The 27,720-nt window shown below is 40.0% G+C and overlaps 1 protein-coding gene across 1 annotated transcript; it reads right to left on the bottom strand.

The window, feature by feature from the left end:
• On the bottom strand, positions 1–27,720 carry synpra (synaptoporin a). The gene is made up of 6 exons (XM_004068858.5): positions 27,543–27,720; positions 27,341–27,406; positions 9,380–9,504; positions 7,304–7,502; positions 6,956–7,147; positions 1–1,417 (listed from the first exon to the last, which is right to left on the bottom strand). Exons 1-6 carry the CDS (start codon positions 27,558–27,560, stop codon positions 1,202–1,204), a joined length of 816 nt encoding a protein of 271 aa, XP_004068906.1. The 5' UTR covers positions 27,561–27,720; the 3' UTR covers positions 1–1,201.

A 27,720-nucleotide genomic window follows, 5' to 3' on the forward strand; every position in this document is an offset into this window, starting at 1 on the left:
TCAGAATCAGTTATGTATCTTTATTAGCTTAAAGTCCTGCAAAACATCCTCCACACATAAAACATCAGTCCTTGACATAAGACCATAACACATGGAATGTTCCGTTTACTTTAGTACATTAATGCAAGCCGCATGCGCAGAAAGTCAAAAGACAGGATTACAAAGTCATACTATTGTATACAGACAGTAACTGAGACGTTTCCTCTGATCCCACACTGACCGCACAGAACTCAAAACTGTAATCTTTCACTTACATACAGGTTAACTCACATTTAACTTTTTTATTAACACTCTGGTAATGCTTTTTTTTTGCTGGGCTTTGATAGAGATGGTGAACTTTGGATTTACTGATGTTTAGAGCATTTGAAGAACGCATAAGAACAGCAACTGTAATTCATGGTGACTTTGCTAAAAAAACAACAACCCATAAAGACAATAACTGCATACTAAAGCAGTTGCATATACACATTTCTTTGTAGCACAAACTTTGTAAAGAGTGCTTTGTAGAATGCAGGTATCGCTTTGGGTTTTCCATATCACATTTTTAAAGACAAACAAATCGAAGTAAAAAAACAAAACAAAAAAATTCTCTTTTCAGCACATATCAAATTTAAAAAGTACTATTAAAAATATCTCCAGTTAGATTTAAAAAGTTCTGTAATACCTGATAAGTTACCAGTGAGCTGTCAGAGCTGTGCTTTTATGTAAACCTCTATTTTCTGCACCCGCTTCATCCTCCTCCGACTTGCAGGTGGTTTGGAGTCTATTTTGTAAACGTTTAGACATACGACTTTTTTCCTCACTTGACAGAAAGCTTAGTATTACACAAATGTCATGCACTTTAAGACTTTTACAGAGAACATTTTCCTTCCCACACAGGAGTGCAAACCACTTCGAAAGAGACACACCAAATCGAAACAGTGTATGGCAGTTATCAAGCACGATGACAGTGAAACCATCACTGAGAGTTTCCAACCACTAGAAATACAACAATCAGCAAACGCAACCTTTTAAGGAGAATAAGAAAAATACTACATCAAATCATTTTATTCAATACCCCACAATACTTCTATCTACAATGGCTGTACTTGTATGCTTTTTTGCTTACAGATGACAAACTGTACCATCCTGCTTTACCAAACCTCAAACCAATGATGCCTTGGATTGAATACATATAGGTGCCACTTGTGAAAGGACAAAGCTACATTTGATTGGAGTAAGAGGTGGGCCCCCCCACCTGGCTGTATTCGGACGGCTGGTCCAGGCTGCCGTGGTTGTATGGCTGCTGGCTAAATGTGCCGGCCTGTTTCTCAGATGCTCCAGCTGCTAACTTTGATGTACCCTTATGCCAAGTGGTCTCCTTAAAGACAAACCAGATGTTGCCAGCCCAAAGAACAAAGTTGAGGAACCCGAACACCTAAAAAGAAGAACATAACTTTTTTTAAAATCGTTTAACACAGAGATCTGGAACCTTCAACACTGAAAAAGCCATACTATAGGACATCGCTGATTGGAAGATGACGTTTGTCCTTTATTTTAACTTAAAGTTTTATAAGGGATCAATCCCACTGAAGAAAATCAGAAATGATGAGAATTTAAATGCAGGCGGTGGAAGACTGAACTGTCCAGTGTGTTTTGTTTTTTTAACATTTCATTTTGGTTTCCGGAAATTACATTTGTTTTCCGAAATTTTTTCTTTTTTTGTTATGCAGTAGTGTATGGAATATTATTTTGTAATTCTGAAATGCTGTTTTTTTTTATCTTTATCTTTGTCTTGATTTATAAATTGTTGTGATCTTTAAAATGTTTTTGTGTTGACTGATTTTTTTATGTGATTTGCCCTTCCAGGCCACCATACAATAAGGGCGCAAATGGAATGAAATGCTTTCATGATTTTCTCATTGATAATAATTTTGTCCAGAATATGGGTTTGAAAACAGCTGTGATGTCAATTAAAGGACATACCTGAGTTCATCATGACCCCCTGGACAATTAGTTCTCAGTCTTCAATGAAGGTACCATCATTTTTGTCTAACCTTATTTTATTAGTTTTTTTAATTAATTCTGTTAATCAACAACTCAAAAGTAATGGATGATTTATATTATTTAATTTTCAATACATTTTAAATTATTGTTTTTTTTTTTTTTTTTTTCTTTCCTTTTTAACTTGTTCTGTCCAACAGCTGAGCAAACAGATTAGAGCTGAAGGCTTTTTGTGTTGGACAGGTTTTACTATCACAAAAAGAGGTTATATAGCTTCAAGAAACTAGAGTGTAGATTTGTATAAACCCCTTTTTGTCGTATTATTTTTTATTTATTTGTTACATTTAGTGTGTGTGGGGAGGGAGAGGGGAAGAATGTGAGGGGAGGGTGGAAGAGAGTAAAAGGAAGAAAGGTGAAAAGGTGGGGGATACAAGCACTGATTTGACTAAGTTATTAATTTAAGCTGTAACAATTATACCAGATCTGCTGGAAAGACGAATGTTACATCAAAGGTGAAAATCTGACACTAAGATGAGCGAAAAAAAAAACTGTCCATCAATACACTGTAGGTAAGGAGGAGGGATGAAGCAGACAGGGAGCAGTGTGGCAGTGTGCACGTGCACGTGGGGGTGGAGATACATGCATGCTGCCGACGTGAACCGTGTGTTCATAAAGGGAGCCAGATCCTACCCAGCCAGACCAGCCAGACCAGGAGAGGGGAGGAGAGACCCCCAGGCCAGAAGCCCCCCCAGCATCCGGACCCAGGCAGCCCGGGAGGGGAGGAGGAGGGGACCGCCCACCCCACCAGCCAGGCACAGAGAGGGCCCCCCTACAGGGGCCCCCCCAATGCCCAGAGGCACAAGCGAACCCAGTGTCCGGCCCCCAGGCCACAAGACAGGAGCGCTTAGCCGTACCAGGCGGCAGCCATGGGGGCCACCGGGCGCCGGACACCGAGACAAAGGCCAGGGACGAAGCCAGGGCCCCCGGAACCCATGAGCCGGCCACCACCCGACCGGCGCCCCGTCCCCGCAAGCCAGCCCAGGCACGCGACCCTAGCAACCCAGGGATCGCCACGCACCCACAGCCACAGCCACCCCCCTAAAACCCTACGCACTACAACCCCCCCCCCCCCGCCATAATATCTGACCCCCCCTCCCCAACCCTCTCAGTGCCCTCCCCTCTCTGTGATGGGGAGGGAAAGCCCCAGAGGGTCCCAGCGAGCCAGCCCCCAGGTCGGTCCTACCCATGCACTCACACACACATACTCACAATCATCTGGTTACCCTCCCTACCCCCGCCGCCAAGCAGTAACCCCCCCCCCCCAGCCGGCCGACCCCCAGCGCCGCATGCCCGACCCTTCCCGCAGCCGACAGGACACCCATAAGCCCGGCCGCCCTGAGAGGACCAGGCGGGTGAAGACCGGCCGCCCCCCCCCGACCCCACCCATGTATGGAGGTGTGGGAGTGCTGTGTGTGTGCTGCAGGTAAAATAGGAGGTCACCAGTGTGGGGGGCTCCACCGCTGCCAAGCCGCAAAGCCCCCCACTCTGGAGTCCCTCTGTGAGTGGTGTGTATTTGCTGTGTGTGTGCTGCTAGCATGCAGTGTGTGTGTCTACAGAGGAAGTTAAAATTGTGGGGGGGCCAGCGAAAGGTAAGCACGGATGTTTCACCGTGCCCCCCTCCACCAGACCCTCTCCACAAGGCCCTAGGTGAATCAGAGTGTCTAATATGCAAGTAACAAGCGGGGAGGAGGGCGGGTGCCAACGAGAACCCAGAGAGGGGCATCCCCAGTGAGCCCCGCCAGCATACCCCTCCCATCCAGATCCCGGGGCCCTATGTGCCTGTGTGCAATATTTGTTTGGGTGAGAGCGGGGAGGAGCGGGCGGATGGGCACAACCGGGGGAGAAGGCTCCCCCGAGCGACCGGCCCCCCAGCCGGCCGCGGCAGGCGCCCCCCCTCCCAGAGCGGCCGGGCAGCCAGAAACGCCAAGCCAGCCACAGCTGGAGGCCAAAGCCTCGCGGCGCCGAGAGACAGCCAGCAAGGAAGGGTCCCGGTGCCAGAACGGGGGGGCAGGGGGTTCAGCCCCCACCATAAATTATTGTTTCTTTTAAACGCTTCAAGTCATTTCAGTGAGCATTGTGGACTTTCTTTCTTTAACTGAGGGGTACCAACAATTTTGTCCACCACTGTAGTACAAGTAGCAGCCAGCAGAACTCTTACCCTGATGGGGTGGGCATTTTTGCAGGGGACTTTAATCTTTCTTAGCTGAAGTCAGTTCTTTCAAGATTTCCTTAGCATGTGAATTGTGTCACAGGTGGAATAAAAGCTCTGAGCAAGGTTTACAGCAGCATCCTGCTAATCCATGCATACATCCCCCTTTGAAAAAGGCTTCCATCAACCACAGGGACTATAAAAACATGACTGGAGGGAGCAGTGGAGCAATTACAGGACTGTTTTGAAAATACAAATTGGGCTATGTTTCAATACCAAACTCTGGAAGAATGCACCTCATCTATGCTTTCGTACATAAACTTCTGCATTGACAATGCCACTGTTGTCAAACATCTTCGGAACTATTCCAACCCAAAACTATATTTTTTATTTCTTCCCTAAGATTTCTTTCCCAGTTTGGAGCACGTGACTTTTACTTGCAACAATAGGTAGATCATCAACCCAGATTATTACCATCACTATGTCAGTTTCTTTTTGTTTACCATAAACACAACAACTGACAGGAATCAGTCAGTCTGCCTATTTAATGGGGGAGACAAATATTCACGTTGCTGTTTGGTGAAAAGGTGTGTAGCACACTGAACATGGACAACAGAAAACGAAGGAGAGAATTGTCCCAGGACATTAGAAACAAAATTATAGACAAACATCGTAAAGGTAAAGGCTATAAAACCATCTCTGAGCAGCTTGAAGTTCCTGTGACAACAGTGGCACATATTATTCAGAAGTTTAAGACCCCCGGGACAGTAGCCAACCTCCCTGGACGTGGCCGGAAGAGGACAGTTGATGCCAAATTGAGGAGACGGATAGTTGGAACTGTTTCCAAGGAGCCCAGAAAAACCTCCCAAGAGATTAAAGGTGAACTCCTAGATTAAGGTACATCAGTGTCAGATCGCACCATTCGTCGTTGTTTGAGCCAGAGTGGACTTCATGGGAGACGACCAAGGAGGACACAACTGTTTCAGACTGGAATTTGCAAAAATGCATGTTGACAAGCCACGAAGCTTCTGGGAAAATGTCATTTGGACAGATGAGACAAAACTGGAGCTTTTTGGTAAGGCACATCACTATGTTCGTAGACTCAAAAATGAAGCATCCAACCAAAAGAACACAGACCCTACAGTGAAACATGGAGGAGGCTCAGTTCTGTTTTGGGGCTGCTTTGCTGCATCGGGCACAGGGTGTCTTGAAGTTGTGCAAGGTCAAATGAAATCTCTAGATTATCAAGGATAGAGTATAGAGTATAGAAATGTGCTGCCTAGTGTCAGAAAGCTTGGTCTCAGTCGCAGGTCATGGGTCTTCCAACAGGACAACGATCCAAAACACACAGCCAAAAACCCCCCAAGACTGGCTAAGAGAAAAGCGTTGGACTATTCCACTATAAGTGGCCCTCTATGAGCCCAGATCTGAATCCCATTCAACATCTATGGAAGGAGCTGAAACATGCCATTTGGTGAAGACACCCGTCAAACCTGAGACAACTGGATCAGTTTGCTCATGAGGAGTGGGCCAAAATACCTGTGGACAGGTGCAGAAGGCTCATTGACAAATACAGAAACCATTTAATTGCAGTGATTGCCTCAAAAGGTTGTGCAACAAAATATTAAGTTATGGGTACCATAATTTTTGTCCAGCCCTATTTCCTTCGTTTTTTTTTAAAATAATTCTGTTAATCAACAACTCAAAAGTAATGGCTGATTTTGATTATTTAATTTTCAATCAATTTTAATTTATTGTTACTTTTGAACGTTTCAAGTCATTTCAGTGAGCATTGTGGACTTTCTTTCTTTAACTGAGGGGTACCAACAATTTTGTCCACCACTCTATGTATTTTTCCCAGAGCAATGGTGGCATTTTGCATCAGATGCAATGTAAGCAGCGGTTACCATGACAACAGTAAACCCACGTGGCAGATGCATAAGTCTGCATTTAACAGTCAAATACTCCAAGTCTGGGGAACAATGTGTGTCCACAATCACTACATTATTGTATCTGCTGTTGTTTACGTAGATGTAAATCAGTCATCCTCTGCTCTTACCAAAGTTGCTGTTCTTCTTGTGTTAGTGAGTGAACATCCTGCTGACTCAAATGCGGTTTAAGCCACGTTCCTGTTATTATTATTCAGAGGTTGTCTTTTCAGTTGTTCCAGTATACCGGCTCTGCAGCCTCGTGTTATTTTCCTGTTTTCTTTTCCTCTTTGGCTTGTTATGGAGAAGAACCATTCATGGAGACCCCAGAATCCTGGCTATTTCCACAGGTATAATGTGAGAATGTTGATATTTTGACGTGATCAATATTATTGTCCCAAAGCAAAATCTTAGGTACAGTCATAGTCCCATTCACCCATGCACACACAAATTCACACACTGATGGTGGCTCCGCTGGCACCAAACTATAACCACCATGAGCAATGTGGCGTTCAGTGTCTTGTTTAAGGACACCTTGGCACAGTGGTACACAGGGCGGGTCAGCCTCTCTACATCTGCACCATGGCCGCCCCAAAAGAAATGTGTTTAGTTTTGAAAGTACACTTGCAAAAACACAAACTTGTCTTTTTTATCAATGTACCATCAACTTGTCTTGGGACTAAAGATGGAAATTTAAAAGGCTAAAATCTTAATGTATATATTTGCATTTTTAAATTTTATATTACTGTATGCTGTCCCTGTCTTAAACAAACAAACAAACAAGCAAATAATCCACTGGGGACCAAGCTCTCTGTGCCCGCTCCTGTAAACGTACCACTGATGTGTTGAGCCCAGACCAGCGAGGTCCATGGAGAGAGCCACACTTGTTTGTTGGGTCCTTGCAGGCAGGGATGAGGAGCTGAACCTCATCTGGGTCAGTGGCCACTTTCACATCAGACAGAGCTTTGGCCCAAGCAGAGGAGCTGACCAGCCACATGAAGGAGAACACCACTGTCACTATAAAGTCCTGACAGAGAAAACACAGAGGACTTGGAACAAAATCAAGGCAAGGTCTTCTCATTTTATTTCCATCAGGCTGCAAAAGAACGAGTGCTTAGAACTCTTGCTGAAGGCATCCGAGTACAATTAATAACTAAAATGTAAGAAAATGTATTAAACTTACAATGAATGGTCCGCGACTGTTTTCACGGTACTTGTTCAGAAAGAACACGTAGACAGTGGTGGCCATGAGGGAATACAGGAAGGCAAAGACTGCAATGGTTACGAAGAACTCAGCAGATGAGGAGTAGTCTCCAGTGAGAAAAACGCGCTCCCTCCTCGTGGCCTCACACACGGGGGCTTCAAAAGACACCTGATATAACCTGGCAGAACATGCAGAGAGGTTCAGCGGTCAAACTCAAAGAAAGCTTTATTTAAAAATTAACTTTATCTCAATACAAGTAAAATAACCAATATACTAACAAACTCAAATATGCTTTTTTTCCTAAAATATATTTAATCTGATTTATAGTTTGTGTTTTTTACAAGAGAGTCTTTTATAAAGATGGAATAATTTTGATTTTTTTTTTCAAATATAAAATAAAATAGTTATATAAACATAAAGGAAAATGTTCTCAAAAAAGGGGGAATAAGAAAATCTTTTTATTTTGCCCCCCAAATCTTACAATATTTGATGCATACATTTTTACATATTATACATATATTTATTCACATAAACACAAAGGAATGAAAGAAAAATGCATCAAGGAACCACATTTTAGAGTTCACTTTAAGATTCTTTTATTTGTTTTTAAATCTTTACATGATCTTGCCCCGCTGTACCTGTCTGAACTTCTCTCTCCCTATTCGCCGGCCCGGTGCCTCCGATCAGCTGATCAGCTGCTTCTGGAGGTACCGAGGTCCAGACGGAAGCTCAGAGGGGACAGAGCTTTTTCTGTCGCTGCTCCAAAGCTTTGGAACTCTCTGCCACTGTCAGTAAGAGAAGCTCCATCACTGTCCATTTTTAAAACACGCCTGAAAACCCATTTTTATGCCCTGGCTTTTAATACGACATGAGACTTCTGTTATTGCTGTGTTGCTGTACTGGTTTTTATTGTTTTATCTCTCTATTTTTAATCTTGTGTTTTAAGATGTTTTAGTGTTTGTTTTCTTCTTTTCTTGTGTTCAGCACTTTGTGTCGGCGGCTGTTTACTGAAAGTGCTATATAAATAAAGATGAGTTGAGTTGAGTTGAGAACCAAAACAACATCATGAAGTCATGATTGTCTGTACATTGCCCCGCTAGGCTTTGCATTTACTAATTTATACGTTTCCAAAGTTTTTATTTTGTATTTTTTTTTCAATTGTGTCACATTTTTACTCATTTAAAAAATTGGCTTCATGTTATTCGACATTATCACCCCACTGACGGAAATAATTTTTGGGTATTTTGATTTCATTTTTCTTTTTTAGTAAAAATTGTCCTTCTAAAGAGATTTTATTTGATCTGTAGAAGTACTTTCTTTCTTTTAGTTTTGTAAATGATCTGCATTGTATTATATTTCATTATATCTGTAAACTTTAGTCATTTTGATTCATAGAATAAGATGCTGGTGTGTTCATAAAATCCCACTTTATGAATTATTCGTATGGCTCGTTCTTGTAAAATGCAATCATTCCCCATAGCTCAATACCATAGTTGAGGTAGGGCAGTACAAGCACACAATATAACATAGTATTATGATTGAGAAAATATTAATCCTTGCTATACACTCCTTTATATTTTTAGCAAAATTTTTAACTTGGGCTTTCCAACTTAATTTCGGGTCAATTACAATAACTAGGAATTTAATCTAATCTACTCTTATCTGTGTGTCAAAATTACCTTTATGTTGATCTTTCTATGATCAAAAACTATCAATTTTGTTTTGCCTAAATTTATTGATAATTTGCTTTTTATCAAGCCATAGTTTCAGTTTTGATAGTTCTGTCTTGACCCCATCTAACAAGTGCTTTATGTTCTCTCCTGCACAGAAAACATCAGTGTCATGATCTCCTGAAAGTCATCACTGTTGATCTATAACACAGACAACTAACTTCCCACTGCCACTTGTGCCCCTTTGCCCCCGAATCTCTGTTCCTTTTACCTCTAGATTTCTTGATTGTTATTGTTTCCTGGCATGTTTTGAGTTTTGGAAGTGGCATTATGTGTGGGTAAACCAAACTAAAGTCATAATGAACACAGAAAAACCTCCACTCACCTGAAAGGATAAGCAAAGTCAATGCCCATGCTCAAGTTGCTACTGGCCTTCTCCATGCAGTCCACACTCACGCGCAGCTGTCCTGAGTAGCCGCCGCATGTCGCAAAAGCAAAGATGGAAAAGAACTGTGGTGGGACAGAAAAAGGATAAAGGAAAATTCAAATGACTGCAGTGTTCATGTGATTCACTGTGCTGTATGTCTCCAAACTGTGCAAACTACAGTATTTCTGGAACAAAACTACAAGAAGGACCACCGGGAGAGCAGAACCACTGGCTCTAATGAGGTGAACAGTTGAAGGCCAGAAAGCAGATCATGGGGAAGTACATGTTTGATGGACTTCAAACCATCTGGTAGATTTTATTTCAACAGAAATACAGTAAAAATACTTGCATTTAAATTTTTTTTAATTACCATATCGCAAATCACAACCTCTGTTAAATTAGCTCTTTATTCTTTCATATAAATATAAATATATGCTTACTTTTACTCACATTTCATAACCATAATAGTCTGAGTTTTAATCACATTACAAAATTATTGACAATGTTTTACACTCAAATATGAAACGGTGTATTATTTTGGCCACATGGGGGCAACAAAGCATCATTCAACACCAAGAAGGATTACTAAAGTTTAACGTTGGGTTCTGATGCACTCCAGCCACACGACTGCTTCATAGCACAACCCAGCTTTTCTTCATCTGAAATAAAAGTGAATATTCAGTCTGAGTTTTAGAAATGAAATTGTAGATCAAACAAGCAGGAGTTAAATTATTACCCAATAAACCCAAAAGATTTTAGAGGCAGAGACTATATTGCGCATTTCAGGTACCTTGTCGGCTCAAAAACGTCCTACAAAAGCTAGGCTGACAGTAAACTGAGAGACTCAATAATTCTGTTTTGTGTTTGTTGATTATCTGCAGCCTCTGGACATCATAAACGTCTTAAACCTTGAACACACTGTGTAAACTTTTATGTGTACTATGGTTGGTGTCTGACAAACCAACATAAGAAATAATTGATTCTGAGGATTTCCCCCAACTATAAACCAAAAAACAAACCTTGTTTTTTTTTTAAACCGAAAATTGTGACTTTGTAAACCACTCCCCCAAAAAAGTTTAACTTAAGGACTTATTTTTTTCTCAGCTCACAAAAAGTTAATACTATTATATTTTTTATTTAAAAAAAATATATAAAAAAATGGGATTTGCAATGAATTGCAATTTCTTGGTGCATTCATATTTTCATACAGCTTTTGGGACTTTACATACTAGAAATTCTTGAGACAACTTGCTAAATGGGTGTTTGTTGACATAAAAGAGCCTTTGAAGATGCTCAGTTTTCTCCATTCCTTCCAAGGTGTAAAAATATCAAACCCACATAACCGTTGTATCATTTTATTTTATGTTTGGAGGTACAAGATAGTAAATGGCATATACTTATATAGCACTTTTTTTCTACCATACTCGAAGGTCCAAAGTGCTTTACAGTGACAGTCCCATTCACACACTGATGGTGGCTCTGCACCCATACACTGGCGCCAACCTTCCATCAGAGCCAAGGTGGGAACTGAACCTGCAACCTTCCGATCAGAGGTTGGCCACCCTACCACTGCACAACGGTTGCCATCACTTTGTTTTCATTCCGTACATGTAGCTTTTTATCCTCAAATGTAGTTTATTGTTTTGTTTTTCTTTGTCGTCTTTTTTCTTGTCTGTTTTTTTTCGTGCTGAAACTGCAGGTGAAACAAAACCTGATATTCTTTTAGTCCCCTGGCGATGAACTCTGAGTTTCGTAGAGCACAAAAACATTTGGACAATGATGTTCTCACCAAGTACTGTAATACCAAACACTAACAAGCAACTAAAGCCCATCTTTTGCCCCCACTATGCATGTTTGGCCCAGTTGACCAGATAAGCCTCCCACAGCCTCAAGAGATCTCACAGTCGTAATCACCATAATCAGAGCTGATGCCTGGTTAGCATGAACTTCCCCTCTCACATATTGCAGGCAGCTGCACATGCAGCTTGCCAGCAGCTGGGCAGGATACTCATCTCAGTCGGAAAACACCTCAGCCTCTGGAGGGCACTTTCTGACCGCTGAGAAGTGGATCATTTGCATTCATCCTGGAAATCTGGACCAGTATCAAGTTGTGGGCCATATTCCAGACACAAGGGCTTTCTTTTTCTTTCTCCTTTTTATTTCATTCTTATCTATTTAAAGGCAAAGCTGAGGAACTAGTGGTCTTCCCACCCAGATCAAACCTTTACTGTAACTATGCAAAATTTAGTTACTTCAGTTTAATTTCTATTCTCTATAGAGTCTATTTGATGATGTCCTGTAATTAAACAATTTAACACACTTCCAAGTTTTTATTGATGTCAGGGTTTAATAAGAAATTAAATATCCCATCCATCCATCCATTTTCCTAACCTGCAGTATCCCTTTCAGGGTCACGGGGCTGCCGGAGCCTGTCCCAGCTAAGGCAGGGTACGCCCTGGACAGGTCGCTAGTCTGTCACAGGGCCACACAATCACTCCCACACACATGCACACCTATGGACACTTTAGAGAAACCAATTAACCTATGAAGCATGTTTTTGGACTGTGTGAGGAAGCCGGAGTGTCTACACAGATGCACGGAGAGAACATACAAACTCCACACAGAAAGGTCCCAGCTGGGATTTGAACCAGGGCCTTCTCGTAGTGAGGCAAGAGCGCTGACCATGCAATTATCAGTAATAAATAAATTAGATGTAATCGCTTTAGTTCCATTCCTTGTTTTAGAAGGAAAGACTTTAGTGAAAGTCTCAAAAAAGGTGCAAAGACAGATAAAAATAAGCTAAACACACAAACCTTGCCGAGTGGTTAAACATTACAAACAGATGCAACTCGACTTTAACCACGGCCAGGAAGTAAAAAGTACCTCTATAACACAGAAACAATGATTATAGGGTCAGAATATAAATAAGAGGACAATCAGAAATGCAGTCTTGCAGCAAAAGATATGTTCACACAGCCCTCTGCAACATGTGTTCAAGCGACCACTTCCAAAGAAAAGTCTTTGTAAATGCCCGTAAATGTGCGTATTAGGTTTCTGCATGCAAAACTCTTACGTTCACATGTTTTTACGCAACTTTCTTTTGACCATTTTCTGGCTCTATGTACAGAACATGCCTACTAAAAGCACATTGAAAGCTACGGTAAGGTCAAACATTGACCAATCAGGGACTCGGATCTCATAGGGACATATGGATGCTGTCCCTTTTAATTGATGGATATAATAAATCATTCGCACATGCGCAGTAGTGTTTGAAATACCGGAAGAGGAAATGAGTTCCGCTGTAAACAAGCCGAGCTGCCATATACATAGATATCTGGCAGCTCGGTAATATACGAGATTATCTTCTAATTGTGCTTTTATTATTGTTATGAATATTATGAAGCGCATGTTCGCTCATCGTTTTAATTTTAATCCGTGTGGTCAGTGCTTTTTTTGTGGAAGAACGGAGCCGGAAGAAGCCAGGGTTAGGAGAAGGCTAAGACGTGCTAACAACATTAGCCTTTGATGAACATAAAATCCATGCGGGAAAAGCTGCAATCTGCATCTTGGCTGCACGTAAATGTGTGGGAAAAACATCAGCCTTTATTTTGTCGGGACACAACTGGAAACACAAATCAACGTGATTGTTTGAACAGTTTGTAAGGACTGAGCGGCATTTCTGCTTTGAAAAGCTCACACACCGCCCCAAAGCCGCTGTGTGAGCTGGCGGTCCGAGCTCTGCCCGGAAACACATTTTTACCGGGAGACCCGGTTCTCCTGAGTTCAGTAGCTCGTTCACCTAGAGCTGCGGGACGGATCGCAGTCCGAAGTCTTCCCCACATAGCGCACACTTAACAAAGCATCCTCCCTTCCCCTAAACACAAAGTCCGGCTGCTCTGCTAAGAGACACAGTCGCTGCTGTCACGGTCCACTTGACTAATCAAGTTCAGGAGCGGACTACTTCTTTTCTATTTTTTTTTTTTTGTTAAAGTCACTTCCCTCAATTTATACTGGACATTATTTTTTCGTCGCGGATGAGTCATTAGTTGGAAAATAAAATAAATTAAGTAATAAAGTAAAATAACGAACAATAATTATATAATTATTTTTCGTAATTGTATAGTTAAGAAAAATCCCCCCCCCCCCCCCCCCCCCCCCCGATGATATCATCGTCCAACCCGATGTTTTACTGTAAACATCGGCAACTGCCAATTTAAGGGACATTGCCCAACCCTAGTTTAAAGACAGAGGGTAACGTAGACAACAGAATCAAGATAAAAACATGAAAGTAAAGGTCATGAACAAGGAAAACACAACTCAGGAGAAAAACACAAGAGCTAAGCTAAGCTTTTGTTTTCTTTATTGGAGGCTTTGTGTAATGTTTTTACAGTTAGAGAAATCTGCTGTCACGTGAGTTCCATTTTTACTATATCTCATCTTGTTAGAAAATAGGCTTGGGTCTACTATTTGACAAATGGATCCATTGTGTAAACATAAAAGATCAATTGAAAATAATGGGATAATGGTAAATGGCGTATACTTATATAGTGCTTTTATACCTACAAGGCCCAAAGCGCTTTAGAGCCCAGTCACACACACATTCACCCCCCCAAACAAACCACATAAAAACTGTATAAATTCCCAAATGCACCTGAATTGTCTGGATCTATATGAAGAGATGGATATTGTTAAATGCTTATTTGAACAAACCAAATAAAGAAATGTGTCCCAAAGCCTGACACAATAGATACTTCTTCCTAATTATCAGAAACAGATAAACATCTCTTTCCCTCTTTATGTCTGTATGCTCTCTCCTGCAGCTGCCTGTGATTTTCGACTCGGGTTTAGCCCCTCTCATTTCAAGCTGGGGCCTTTGAACAGGAGAGCGTGGCATTGTGGAAAGAGGGAGGATGCTAAGCCTCGTGCCCCTGTGTGTTTATCTTCCTCTTCCAGCTGGGCTCCTCGGGGAACAAGAGATAGAGAGGGGAGAGAGAGGGGATGTAAAAAGGGAGGCAAATACGGAGAAGATAGAAAAAAGCCAGAGCACAGGAATGAAACCCGTCTGCAGTGTAAACAAAGCTACGAAGAACATCAGTATGCCTTCATCCCAACTGACCTACATGGCATTAAAACTAACAGTCTACTTTGAAAATCACGTTTCTATTTTAAAGTCCCACTCTGATCATCTTTTGCTCTATTTTAAAGGCATTCCCAGTGGTCTTTGAGTATGGTTATGCTGTAATTAGCAAAAATAAATAAAAAATACTGTGTTGTTTTCTAGGACATAGTTTCTGCAGATCTGCAGTAATTCATTAGAAATTCACCTCTGGGTTGTGGGCGGGAATATTGGCGCAGAGTAAGCCTTCCCTCAATTTCCATCATTTGTTTACACTCTCTCCCGCTATCTTAAAGCCCCTCATAATCCCAAAGTAACATTGCTTGTACAACAAAACTGGTGAACAATATTGAAGCTATCCAGTCATACAGTTTTGAGCCAGATGCCAGCAGACGAGGAAAACAAAGACGTTCATGGATCTAGTTGTCTGCACCTGGATGCAGCAGAATGGAGCAGGCAGGGAGGTTGTGGCCCAATGACTGTTAAATTGAAGTTATCACAACTTCTGCTCCTGATTGACAACGATTTAAATGAAGAAATACTCAGAAATGCAATGTTAAGCGAAATTTTCTTTATACATTTCCTCCATTAATAGGAAAATGTTAAAAACACAATTTTCATTGGAATGGGTCTTCAAAATACATTTGGGACATTTTCTAAAGTGATAAAAAGATAAACCACAATAATATCTGCAGAATCAATTAGGCGGATGCAGATTCTTTCAGGGAATGTCACTCCACATCGGAGTGAGCTGTCAGGAAGAGCAAAGGATGGCTGAGGATTATGAAATTGATCCATCGGCTTGCTTTCAGGCTTGACCACCAGCAATCTAGCCAACATTAATGTGCTTGGCTACCATTTATGTAGACGGATGCACATGCGTGAATGTGTGCTGCAAAAAAGACACAGCACGGAGAAAATCAGCAGAAAACACGGGAGAAAACTACCAAGAAGCCTGGGTAAAAGAAGGATGTGTGGATGTAGAACAAAAGAAAATCATGTGTCACAGGAAGGTGATGAAAAGCTGAACTGACAGAGGGTGAACCAAGAGAGGAGGTGAAGATCAAGTTGAGCTGAAATTGATAAGCTGCACTTGACATTTTCAAGAACTTTCTCAGATGCCTACCTCATCTGCTTGAGTCAGTAGCCTCTGGTTCAATCTGAAGTGGCAATCTCAGAATGAGAAATCCCTCTCAAAAGACAAAAAATCTCAAATCTGAAACATCCTGTAGCACTATGTGAAACACAGAGCAATGCTTAGATTGAGAATGAGAAGCACAGATGTGTTTTTTCTGACCAGAATGTGAGTGTTACGCTTAAAGTCTAATCACAGTTATCTGAACTCTTTGAGGAAGAGCAGAAATTAGCGAGAGGCTGCAACTAGATTATAATAATGTTGAAAATAATTACGGTGTTAGAGGTATTATAGGGGTTTTTCTTTCTGTTACTGTTAACACATTTGTAATACAATCTGTAACTTGAAACAGAACTAGCCTGATAGTTCCTAACATGGTTTTATTTTTAAAAAAAGCGTTGCTATGATTGTTTTTTTGGTATCCAAGTATCATGTTTATTCCTATTATTAATATTTGAAACAATAAAACAAACTGACATATTTTCCTCCTCCCTTCCACCTGTTGTCATCCAAACCCTCATCTGGAGGCTCTGAACAAAAAATAATGGAAAAAGTTATTAAACGCTGACAATCTGAAGAACAGAACAGAGCAGGGACGGCTGTGGCACTGAGATGGAGGGGATAACCTTTAATTGCAGGTTTGGTTTGGTTCCTGCTCTAGCTGCTCATGTGTGTTGATGTGCCCTTGGGCAAGATACTGAATCCCACATCGCTCCCAGTGACCTGGTTAGTGCCGGTGGATGGTAGCTCTGCCCCCATCTTTGTATGAATGTGTGTGAATGGATGAAGGGAGTCTGACTGTAAAGTGCTGGACAAGGGCTAAATAAGTTCGCCTCATTCCATCAAAAACTGGCTCAGTGACCTTTTGGAGTGTCCATTCTGAGACTGGAAGGTTGTAAATTCAAATCCAAGCCAAGTCATACCAAAGAATAAAAATGGGACCCAATGCCTCCCTGTTTGACAATCAGCATGAAGGGGTTGGATTGGGGGTTAAACCACCAATTACAGTAGTTCCTGAGAGTGACTGTGTCTCCCAGAGGGGATGGGTGAAATATAGAAAACAAATTTCACACACCTAGGTGTGTAAAAACTACTGGCACTTTAACGTTAACAATGTGCACGTGGTCAATAGCAGAAAATAGTAGACAATAACAAAAATTAGGGTATTGCTCAATCAGTTGGGTGGGTACGGCTGTTGCACAGGAAATCTGGGTTCGCTTCCCAGGCAGTGTAATGAGCTTCATCCAGTGTGGCTCCTTAGGAAAGACCCTTCTCACTACTCCCTAACTATGTAGCCACAGGAAATCCCAGATCTAGGTCTCTCTGTGCCGGTCCCCAGCCTGGATTAAATACACGGTTGTGTCAATCTCTGCCAAACCACTTGTGCGAATCGGTGAAAGCTGATTTGCTGTGGCGAATACAAGCAGGATATGCCGAAAGATTATTAACTCTGTTCCATCATTTTGCCTCTCTTTGTATAGGATGGTTGAGATTTTTTCAATGCAAAAAAAATTGCTGAAACATGTACTAGAAATATTGTTTCATTTTAGGGATGCACGGCATGAGGAAAACTCGCGATATGCGATATTGGTGATTAATATTGCGATAACGATATAATTTGCGGTACATAAACAAAGAGCAAAACAACCAAAAACTTCATTACCATTTCATTGCAACAGTTTAAAGATTATACTCAAAATGACCCTCGTCAACATAGGAGGCGAACATCTAACATAATAGGGCTCCATCTGATTGGTCAACAACGTCATGGGGTCCATCCGATTGGTCAAATGCATAAAGGGATTTATTTGATTCGTTAAATGCTTCAAGTTGCCACAAGATTGTTTAAGGACATTTAGGGTAACCATTTTTTGCTATTTTCGCTGTCTTTTGCGATATTCATATTGCACAGCTTGATATTGCGATAAGGATAAATTTGCGGGATATTGCGCAGGCCTATTTCACTCTAATAAAAACATCAGAAGAAATTTTTGCATTAGTATTTACAAAGTTGTTGTGGCACTTATATAGATTGTTGTATTTGATTTTTGTGTTGTATTTATTTTAGAGACTACGGTTAGGAGGCACAAAATCAAAGAAAACTGAAAACATTTTTTCATATAATCCAATCCTTTCAAACTTTCTTGCTTTGGCTTTACATTTGATATCACAATTAGAATAATATATATATATATAATATGTGCTTGTTAGCATGGCGGCGAATGTGAATTTGGATTAGAGAAACTCTGTGCACAAGCGTGTTGGAGTATTTCACTGGCTGGATGTGAATGTGCAAAATAAATTTTTGTGAACACAGAGTAAAAATATCTCATCGTCTCCACACAGGCAAAAGCCCCTCCCCAAAAACACAAACACACATAGAAAAAAAACGCCTCGCTGCTGTAACTGGCTGGCATGCAAATATGAACAATTTTACGTCAGCTAGTTACATACAAATACAGTTAAAACAGAAGTAGCATTTTATTTAAAAAACTCAATTTCATTAACTGAAAAGAGATTGAATTACTGTGAAAATAACAGCCAAAAAACCGATACTGAAAGCTGTCTCATTTAGGCTTTAGTTAAAGATTTGCACAAAATCGGGAAAAAAAACCAAAACCTATTTAACTCAAATGACCAACCTTAAAATATTCAACTTGAAAACTCACAGAGATGAGGGCCAAGTACTGGTAGCAGAGACGAAACTGTACCAAGATGGTCCAAAAAATGCAGCGTGTCCTCAGAAATCTGATCCAATATTTTGGTTGACCGCATAACATTCTTGTCCCAGACTGCTTCTAAACGGCTTTGGCTTCCTTTGAAACCACGATCCCAGCTGCCAAAGATATCCAATCCTTACTTTATGTTTATTAAGGAACATGCTCACTGATGTTTTGGGGGATTGATTTTATCTTTGTTGATCTGGATGATATCCTGATATTCTCCAGGTCTGAGGAAGAACACATTCAGCATGTTCAGCATTCACACCATCAGTCAGAGAAGTGTGAACTCCATACTTCCTCCACATCATTTTTGTGACTTATCACCGAATCAAGATGGACCCAGTCAAAGTAGAATCTGTGGTTCATTCATAAGCATTTGAAGAGGTTTGTAGGTTTTGCCAGTTTTTAGAGAATATTTATCTTAGGGCTACACTAACCCTCGTCAGAAAGAATTTCTCAATGGTCTACTTTAGCGGATGAGATTTTTTGTGAGCTTAAGGCCAGAACTATATCCGCACCCATTCTGACGATGCCTCACCCAGATCATCAGTTTATTGTTGACGTTGACGATCCTGATATCGGAATAGGCGCCATCCTTTTCCAACGGTGGAGTAAGGATTTACTGTTACAGCCATGTACTTTTTTTCTGTCGTCAGTTATGACCTACTGAGAGACACTATGATGTAGGTGATCGTGAGTTACTGGCCATTAGCAACAGTAGCATCGAGACATTGGCTAAATGGCTGTTCCCGCCATTTATTGTCTGCACAGACAACACAAACCTGTCCGATCTACAGATTGCCAAATGCTTTAACCCTTTCACGCCTTATGTTGCTAATTTGCAGCATACCATTTAATCCAGAATCCACTTAATTTCACATCATCTTAAAAGGAAAAAGCACTGAAGATTTTTTTTGTGTTAAAAATAAAGTCAGGCATAAAGGGATTAATCCTCAACAACTTAATGTTGTTTTATAGACAAGGTTCCAATAATTTTAAGGCTGACGCTCTATCCTGACAACATTACAACGCTGAAGAAATGATGAAGCCACAGTATGTCCTCCTTCCAACAGCCCGCCTGGCCATGCTCCACATGTACACTGAAGGGGAGATTGTGTCAGCAGTTCCCAAAAATTCTGCATGCTCAGTAGATCAATTTCTTTTGTTTGTCCAACCTGAGTGCTAAAGTCCTCCAACATACTTAATTCTATTTTACCCTTTCTGAAATTTATTTATCTTATTATTATACATGTTCATCTGTTTTTACATGTATGTATTTTATTCCTTTCACATTTTTTTCTAACTCTAACAATGTTTTCCTCAGAGGAATCCTCCCCATCAGTGAAGCCTCCTCACTGAACAGGGTCAATGCAGTGGGATCTCCCGGCTATTGCTCCTTGTTCATGTTGTAGAGTCCTCTGTGAACATGAAGTGGGGTGGTCGCTGCTGTGGACAGGTCCCCAAAATATTGTTTCCCCTCTTCAGTACCAATCCATATTTTTACTTTGTACCTCATTGTAATATACCAATATACTATTAATATACAATTTTGTGTTTCACTTTGTTGTGTACATTTAATATGTATGAAAATTGCTTTAAAATAAAGTTTGATTTGATTTACAGACAGCTAATGCAAAACGCAGCTCAGATTCATCTCGCCCTGCATCTCCATGTTCAACCCAGCTGTAAGCATGACTGACCACAAGAGCATTTCCATTTATTTTTATAACAGTGCCCTTTCTTCATGCCCTGCATGTTTCTGTGCAGAACTAGTAATATTTTTAGCCAAGTAAACAGCAACAGCAAAAATAATCAGAACCTGAATCCTGAGTGGTTAAAAATAAGGATGTCTAAAGGTGGAATAACATAAGCTAAGCTTTAAGGTTATCAGATGACATTCAGCTCTTTATAAGGTATTTTAGATGGTGTAAGTTAAATATTGTGATCTCTGCCAAACCACAAAACCAATTAAGCTCAGTTCACATGTAAATAATTAATTTTTCTGGCATTATTGAATTAAAAATGGATTTGATGTCAACATTAAATCTTAAACTAGTTTTGTTTGGTTAAAAAACAAGTTTTAGAAGACTGAAGATTTTTCTTCAAAAGGTGTGGCTTTTTTCCAAATTAGAAAAAAAAAAATCCTCATTATGACTGAAGGAAATATTCCCCTTTTTGCTCAGACAGATTTAAGCCCAAGCAAGGAAGCTTCCCTCCTGATAGATGTCTTACAAATACAAGCCGACAGGCTACCCTTACAAAAAGTGTACCCAAACCGGCCGAGGAAAAATCCTCCAAAAAGTTGATATAGCTGACTAAATCTGCAAAAACAAAAATCTATTAAAGACAATATACAAACATTATACCAATAGACAATACTGCAACTAAAGATTTGGCTCAAGTGTGCAATCCAAACATCTTGCCAGCAGTTGGAAGGCTTCTAGAAAATTATGTAAAGACTATATTTGGTACAGCTTTGTAACTTTTAAAAAGCTGTTGGCTTTGGAAGGAAAATTGTTAAATATTTGCTGCCTCAAAACTACAGTATGAGCAAGTGCTCATGTGTGACTGAAAGTCATCATGTTTGCTGTCCCATTATCTGAATTCTTTGAGGTATTTATTGTGACCAGGTATAGAATTGCACATCTTAAAATTTGTTAAACTTTGAACAATGACAATTCTGTTCATGTGGGTTTACTTATAAAGCCTCTGCTCAAAAATGAAACAATAGAGAATTCTTTACCTAATCATTTTCCTGTATTGGACTATATTCCTTAAATATTAATCCAACACATCGTCCCAAGTGGACTGTAAAAATAATGAGATATACCCAAAGAGTTAGTGTACATTATGCATTTTGTCTAAAGAATTAATAAAATATCATGTGTTATATGAACATGTCCCATGACATTTCCATTTTTTCAAGCTCTTCCCTATGCATGAACTGTCCTAACACCTGTGCTCATCTGTGAACTGTGTGCATGTGTGACGACTTACACGAACAGACAATGCACAAAAAAACGCAGGAAAGGTCAATCTTTTCCCGCTCTAAGACAAAAACCTGCGCACCACCATCTTAAGGGAAACAGAGGTCCAGCTCAAAACTAATGCGGCAGGAAAGGCCACGTCACATCCAGGAACTCACCAGCTACTAACATGCACATCCTCAGCAAGTCTATTTTAGACGTCTGTAATGTATGAGGTAACAACATACAACAGTGGACAACAACTACTCATCCGCATAATCTGAACCACATATTGCTAAAAGTATTTTATTATGACATTAAATAAGTCTTCTGAGGTTTTTATTAAGATGTGGTAAATAAAAATCATCCAACAGTAAACATTATTAGAGGAAAATAAAATAAATGCTGCACATTTCTGTACAAAGATCAGATTTTACACAAATGGATTTTTCCAAGATGGAAGTTTTTTAACATAATGAATTAGTTACACTTTATACAGCTGAGTAGTTCCATCTGGTACCTTTATAGAAACCTGATGACAGAGAAAACATTAAACAGCACAACATGTCAAGAACAAAGGAAGTAAAAAATCCAAACTGCAGTTCACAATCCTACAAAGACAACAGAGACCACAAGAACCAGAGAAAGAGTTTTCTGATGAACACCCTACGCTGCAGAGCGACTTCCAGCAAACCCCGGCCTATGGAGTCACTGAATCTAATGTCATGACCCACACAGCACCCACTGCTTAGTCCAGAAGACAGTGGTGTTTCTATAACAGCATAATAATAAACTTCCAACAGAAATACGCATGGAGCAATAGGCCTTGATATGATTTAAACTGTTATGTTGGAAAACCGCTGTTTAAACAAAAACTTGAATGATGTTGAAAGTTAGCAAAACTGGTTCTGTATGAGTGAAGCTATGGGGCTGGGTTTAAAATATTGAAACACCTATTGATGCAAATATGTAACAAACCTTTTCAACACCAAAATTACTTTAGAAAGCTACACAAGAAGCCAAAACAAACGTGACTTTTTAGCTGGAAATAAATTCAGGCATCAAGGAGTTGGATGAAACAATCTCTAGCAAAATATACAACATTGGTTTATCAAATACATTTTTTCAAGCACGGAGAAGTCTTTTCTATTGGTTTTAAATATAAAAAAAGTAGCGATGAAATGTTCCCCTCTGTTCAGTTTAAATCCCTGGTAATATAAAACCTTGTTTTCACAACCAAGCAAAGGCGGTTTTACAATAGAAATATGTGCAATGGAGTTAAAGACTGCTGTCAGTCTGCAGTGACGCGTCGGATGGTTCAGGTCTCGCCGTCGCTCTTTAATTTCTGAATATGGACACTTTGAAGGCCATTAACTCGCTTCTACCATGGTCATTTACAGAAGAAATAAATATTCAATCAATTTTTAGTTCTTTGTTTTTGTTTCTTTTTCCGGTTTAAATCGCTTTCATGGTTTTTATGGTAACTGCTGTTCCGGGACCGACCTTGACTGAAGTGGCAAAGGAAAGCGGTATAAATGCTGATTGTCAGGATGGGTTAAATAAAGCATCAGTTCAGAGAGAAACTTCCCCTCTTACCGCTTGTTTTTGTCCAGATGATGAAGCTAAGTTTGATTGAGAAGCCAGCGCAGTGATATAGAACATTTAAGTTATGTGAGCAGAACTTCTCTTTCAAGTGGACATCATCACTGTCCATTATCACGCTTTAATCCACACCAGCAGCCAATCAAAATCGGGTATTCATCTGGACCATGGTATAAAACACTGTTGTTAGTGTATTTTGGACTATTGCTTAAAGTTACTCAGCAGATAAAGCAAAAAGTAGCCAAAATGTTCCCTACTATTTAAAAAAAAGTTATGTTGAACAGCCCATTTTATACAGCTGATGATGAATTATTAGCTATGAACATGACATCCATTAATTGGGCAAACTGTCAGCAAACTCATTTCAATTTAGCTTCTATTAGGACCTACTCGATCTGATTTTCTTTTCTATAAACAAGCTTTTTTCCCTATAAGACTATTGACATGTACAGTGTGAGTAAATAGAGACCACAGGCTGTCCCCCCCACACACACGTTTTTTATGTCAATAGCCCTGTGTCACCCCATCAAAAGAAACTGAGCTATTTCAGTGGTGAATAACAGATCTTTGGGCCCGCCAAGTCTCTTGCGATATCTGTCAACAGCTGTCCCTTGGTCTCTCTCCAGCTTTCTTTCACTTATTTTCCATTTGGGTGTTTGTGCATCTGTCTGCACTCACACTGAAAGCATTGTAGAACAAGCTGTCAAGGCCTACGCTGTGACAGATTATTAAAGTGATAGGTCTGGGAAGGAGCAACACAAAGCATGACCTCTAAAAAAAGGTTTTCTAATTGTAACAGAAATAGACAGAATGATGGATACATGTATACGGTGTGTGTGTGTGTGTGTGTGTGAGATCTATGCATTCAAATTGAGAAAAACCGAAGTATCATTTGTTTATCGAGACATGTTCAGTTATTTGGTATTAATCATTTTTCCCAATTCTGAAAAAAAGAATAAGGCGTTTAATTTGACTTCCAACTCTGAATATAAATATATTGCCAGTAATAAAAAAAAGGCTGAATATAGTTAGATCCATAACCAAGTGTCAGAAAATGCATGCACACAAGCTGTTTTCTAAGGATCAAAAAAACAATGGCACAACTGATATCAGCACAAACAGCAGACTTTATAAAAGGATTTAGAGTGTGCTATGCGACACTGAATTAACTCCATATGCGACAGCCATAGAGAGTTTCAAAGGAGTGCAGGAGAGTCAGAACCACAAAATGATATTTGACCTCATGTCAGAGGAGATATTAGTTTAAGAGCCACATCAAAATATTTCTGAGCACCGGCAAAGACATTTGGATGTTACCAGGAGATATTTAACGTGAGAAAGTATTCAGAAAAACGCCTGAAAATGGGTGTCAAAGCAAGACGGCCATAAGATGAGGTCAAGAGGAAATTGCAATTAAACCTCTGCAGATCAGGCAGGTAGGGGGCTAAAACAAGTGATGCATCTGACCAATAATGAGCAACAGATGGAGCTTTTTACTGTGAAGAGCAGAGAACGTGAAAGCTGTGTAACTTCTGTTGTTGGGACTTAACTGTTTGAAAAAGCTTGTAGGTGTGACATAGAAGTGTGCCATAAGCAATGGACTATTCTAAACTGTCGCTCAGTGGAAACGAGGCTATAGTGTAACTTTTGTCAAGGACAATAGGTAAGTTGATTGGTGCAACTTATTGTATGTTTTAGATTTTTTTTTGTAGAGAAGTCAGGGAGACTTATGTTTTCTTTATGTTTTAATTGTTTTAGTGGTGAGATACAGCAAGTAAGGCCTTGTTTTGTTATGTTTTGTTTGTTTGTTCTGCCATTTCTTTGGCCCAACCTTGGTCCCCAGCTCCCCTCCTCTATTTGTGCTTATCTTTAATAATAAAAAAATGAAAAATAAAAATCAATCATGTGTCTTAAATTGTGATCCCTTCAAGCCCTTGACCTACAGTATTTTGGTCGAAACATCATCTAAAGCTGCAAACTTCACAGACTTTTATTACAGTAAAAAAGAAAAAACATGAACACCTCAGACTAAGAAAAAAAGAGAGAAATTTGTGTACAGTGAGGTGCTAAGAATGATATCTTTGAAAAGTATGGTCTTATGTGAGTTTTGTGTAAATCGAGGGCTATTACTGGTAAATTACTCTCATGATGAAGGGTCAGGTTCAAGTCACAAGGACTCTGCTTGCAAAACGGCACTTTTTGATCACTTTGATCATTTACATCATGTGCTCAGGCAACTGTTCTCTCCCCCCATCCGCCGCTTCTCAAACTCGCACGCACGAGCACGATGACAAAAACAGTGAAGACTTTGGGCACATCTCAAAGGACAGCTTCTGCATGAGTTGGTCCACAGTGGAGAGGAGGGAACCTTACAGCTATTTGGAGCTGAAGATGCCAGCCGCTGACATCTTGCCACACAAGCCAAGAGCAGGCATACACACAAGCACTTTTTTATCTGTGCACGGACTCACCATTACTACTGGATTCCCTGATACCTTTTTCAAAATCCAGGTTTCAACTTTGACCTTTTGAACCTTCTCATTTTAGTTTTTGTAAGGCTGTCAGGCCCAATGAGATATTTGCAGGTATAGTGATGCTAGAGCAAACACACCCTGAATGACTGATAGTACTACTAAGGTAAAAAGAAAACAACACAAACTAGGATCAGACCTTAAGGGGTTGAAGAAGACATCTTTCAACAAAGCCTTAAAAATTGATTTACTGACTGGAGATCAACTTGCAATGTTGTAGACAACACTTTAGTCTAAAACTTAAAACCTTTGTTACATTTCAATAAAGATTAAAAGCCAACAATAGTTTTGTCAACACACAAAATAGGTATGTCTAACTGCATGTTTACAATAACATTATTTTGGTCAACTTTTTTTTACTAATTTGTAAAGCAAGATAAAGCAGACAAGCGGAGGGAACATTTTCTTAGAGAACCACGCCAATGAAAATTGTGTTCTATTTGTTTTTAACATGTTCTTGTGGAATTTTTCATATAAAAAGAAAATTAGGTCTTAATTTTTTAAGTATTTCTTTATTCAAATCGCTGTGAATCAGGAGCTGTCTGCTATACGCTATTTGAAAAGCTTGTTGTAGAAGCTACAAGAGGCGGGCCACAAGCTTTCCACTCCGCTCCATTACAAACATCCACTTGCAGACAAATAAATCCATAATGTCTTAATTTTCCACGTCTGCACTGGGATCTGACCCAAAACTATACGATGAAATACTTTGTTTGGTTGCGGTTGGGAGGGGCTGTAAGCTAGCAGGAGACAGTGTTAACAAAGGGGATGATGGGAAATGATTACAGGTTTACTCCCCGCTTAGAGTCCTGATCACAACTCAGAGGTGAATTTCTAATGAACTCCTGCCACTCTGAAGAAAAATGTCCCAGAATTTCTTTTTTTTTTTTTACATTTTGGCTAAAAATGGCATAATCATAAATAAAAGACCACTGTGGAAACAACAAATCAAAAGATGAGTGGAGTGAGACATAAGGTACTGCCAGCAGAAGGTCACTTTAGCAGTGGCAGGAATGTACACTACTGTAAAAACGTATGGGCTAAAATGGAGCGATGCTCACATAATCAACCCCTACTGTACACATACACAGAAAGAAAGTACACTAGTGTGCTATATGATAGTGTTTTCTGTTCCACAAAAATCCTAATAATTCTGGCACACACACTCGCACACACACTTTCCAAAGCGGAAACCTTTCTTGGAAATCCTCTCGTGTGTTTTCACACTTAACTGCTTTGTCTCAGACAAAAACCCAAGAATTTCAGGTTTTCACCCATTGGATTTTCTTTACATTTTATTTTAAATTGATGGGATTCACTGGGAGAAACACAAACCATCTAAGCAAAAGCTGAATGCCCTCATGGCTACAGTATTTTCTCTAAACTCACATCAAAGAAATTCAGCTATTTTTTCTGGCTCCAGGCTTTTCTGCAATGGAAAAAACACACGAGGCTGCTACCCACACCAGACAGAAAGATGAAGTAAAGCTTTGATTCAGTCAAAAGTACCCAATTATTATTATTATTGGATTTTTTTAAATGACTTATTTGTAACTTTTTTCTATTTTATTTTTGTAGATTATTCAATTATTTTCCAAATCACAGATTTATCAATTCTTGCATTAAATCTTATGATTTTTATGTGAGTGCCATACCAGAGTGTTAAAAAAAACCCTCAACATGCACATTTCTACCATAAATCAATGCAGCAGTTTGATGCCAACCAAATCCGCTTCAGTGTTAAAAATAAAAATAAAAACTACCTATATTTGATCTATATCATTATGTATAGCGAACAAAAACACAAATAAATAAGTTAACACACGCGAGTTTAGTTCCAACTCACCCATTCCAAAACACGGATAAATGCCAGAGGCAGCTTGAGCACCTGAAACGTCCCCACAGATGCGAGCTGCGAGCAGACAAAGAGGAGCATTAAATTAAACAAATCGAGCAGCTGCCAATAATGACACGTTTATCAATTGAGCCTCAAAGCGCATCGTGTAAGAAAAAAAAAATCGTTTAAGACGTTCTTTTTCTTCGTTCACCTGGTTAGCGGTGTCCATGACAGCAGCCAGGCACTATTATTGTTCTGTTTTCCGTGTAAATGGATGTGGACAAGCTCAAACCGAAGGCAGGAGACCCGACTGATGTGTCTGTCGCGAGTAAACACTTTCTCCTCTGGCGCCGACTGCGTCCGGAAAAACACGAGCGTGCTTGGATATG

Source organism: Oryzias latipes, chromosome 5, assembly GCF_053564925.1.
Source record: "Oryzias latipes strain Hd-rR chromosome 5, Olatipes_Hd-rR_3.1".
NCBI lineage: Eukaryota > Metazoa > Chordata > Actinopteri > Beloniformes > Adrianichthyidae > Oryzias > Oryzias latipes.

Coding starts and splice junctions, on each gene's coding strand:
- synpra (XM_004068858.5), bottom strand. Junction 9,505..27,340: donor TTATCCGTGTTTTGGAATGG/GTGAGTTGGAAC, acceptor GTCCCACCACAG/TTCTTTTCCATCTTTGCTTT. Junction 7,503..9,379: donor GACTTTGCTTATCCTTTCAG/GTGAGTGGAGGT, acceptor ATGTTCTGCCAG/GTTATATCAGGTGTCTTTTG.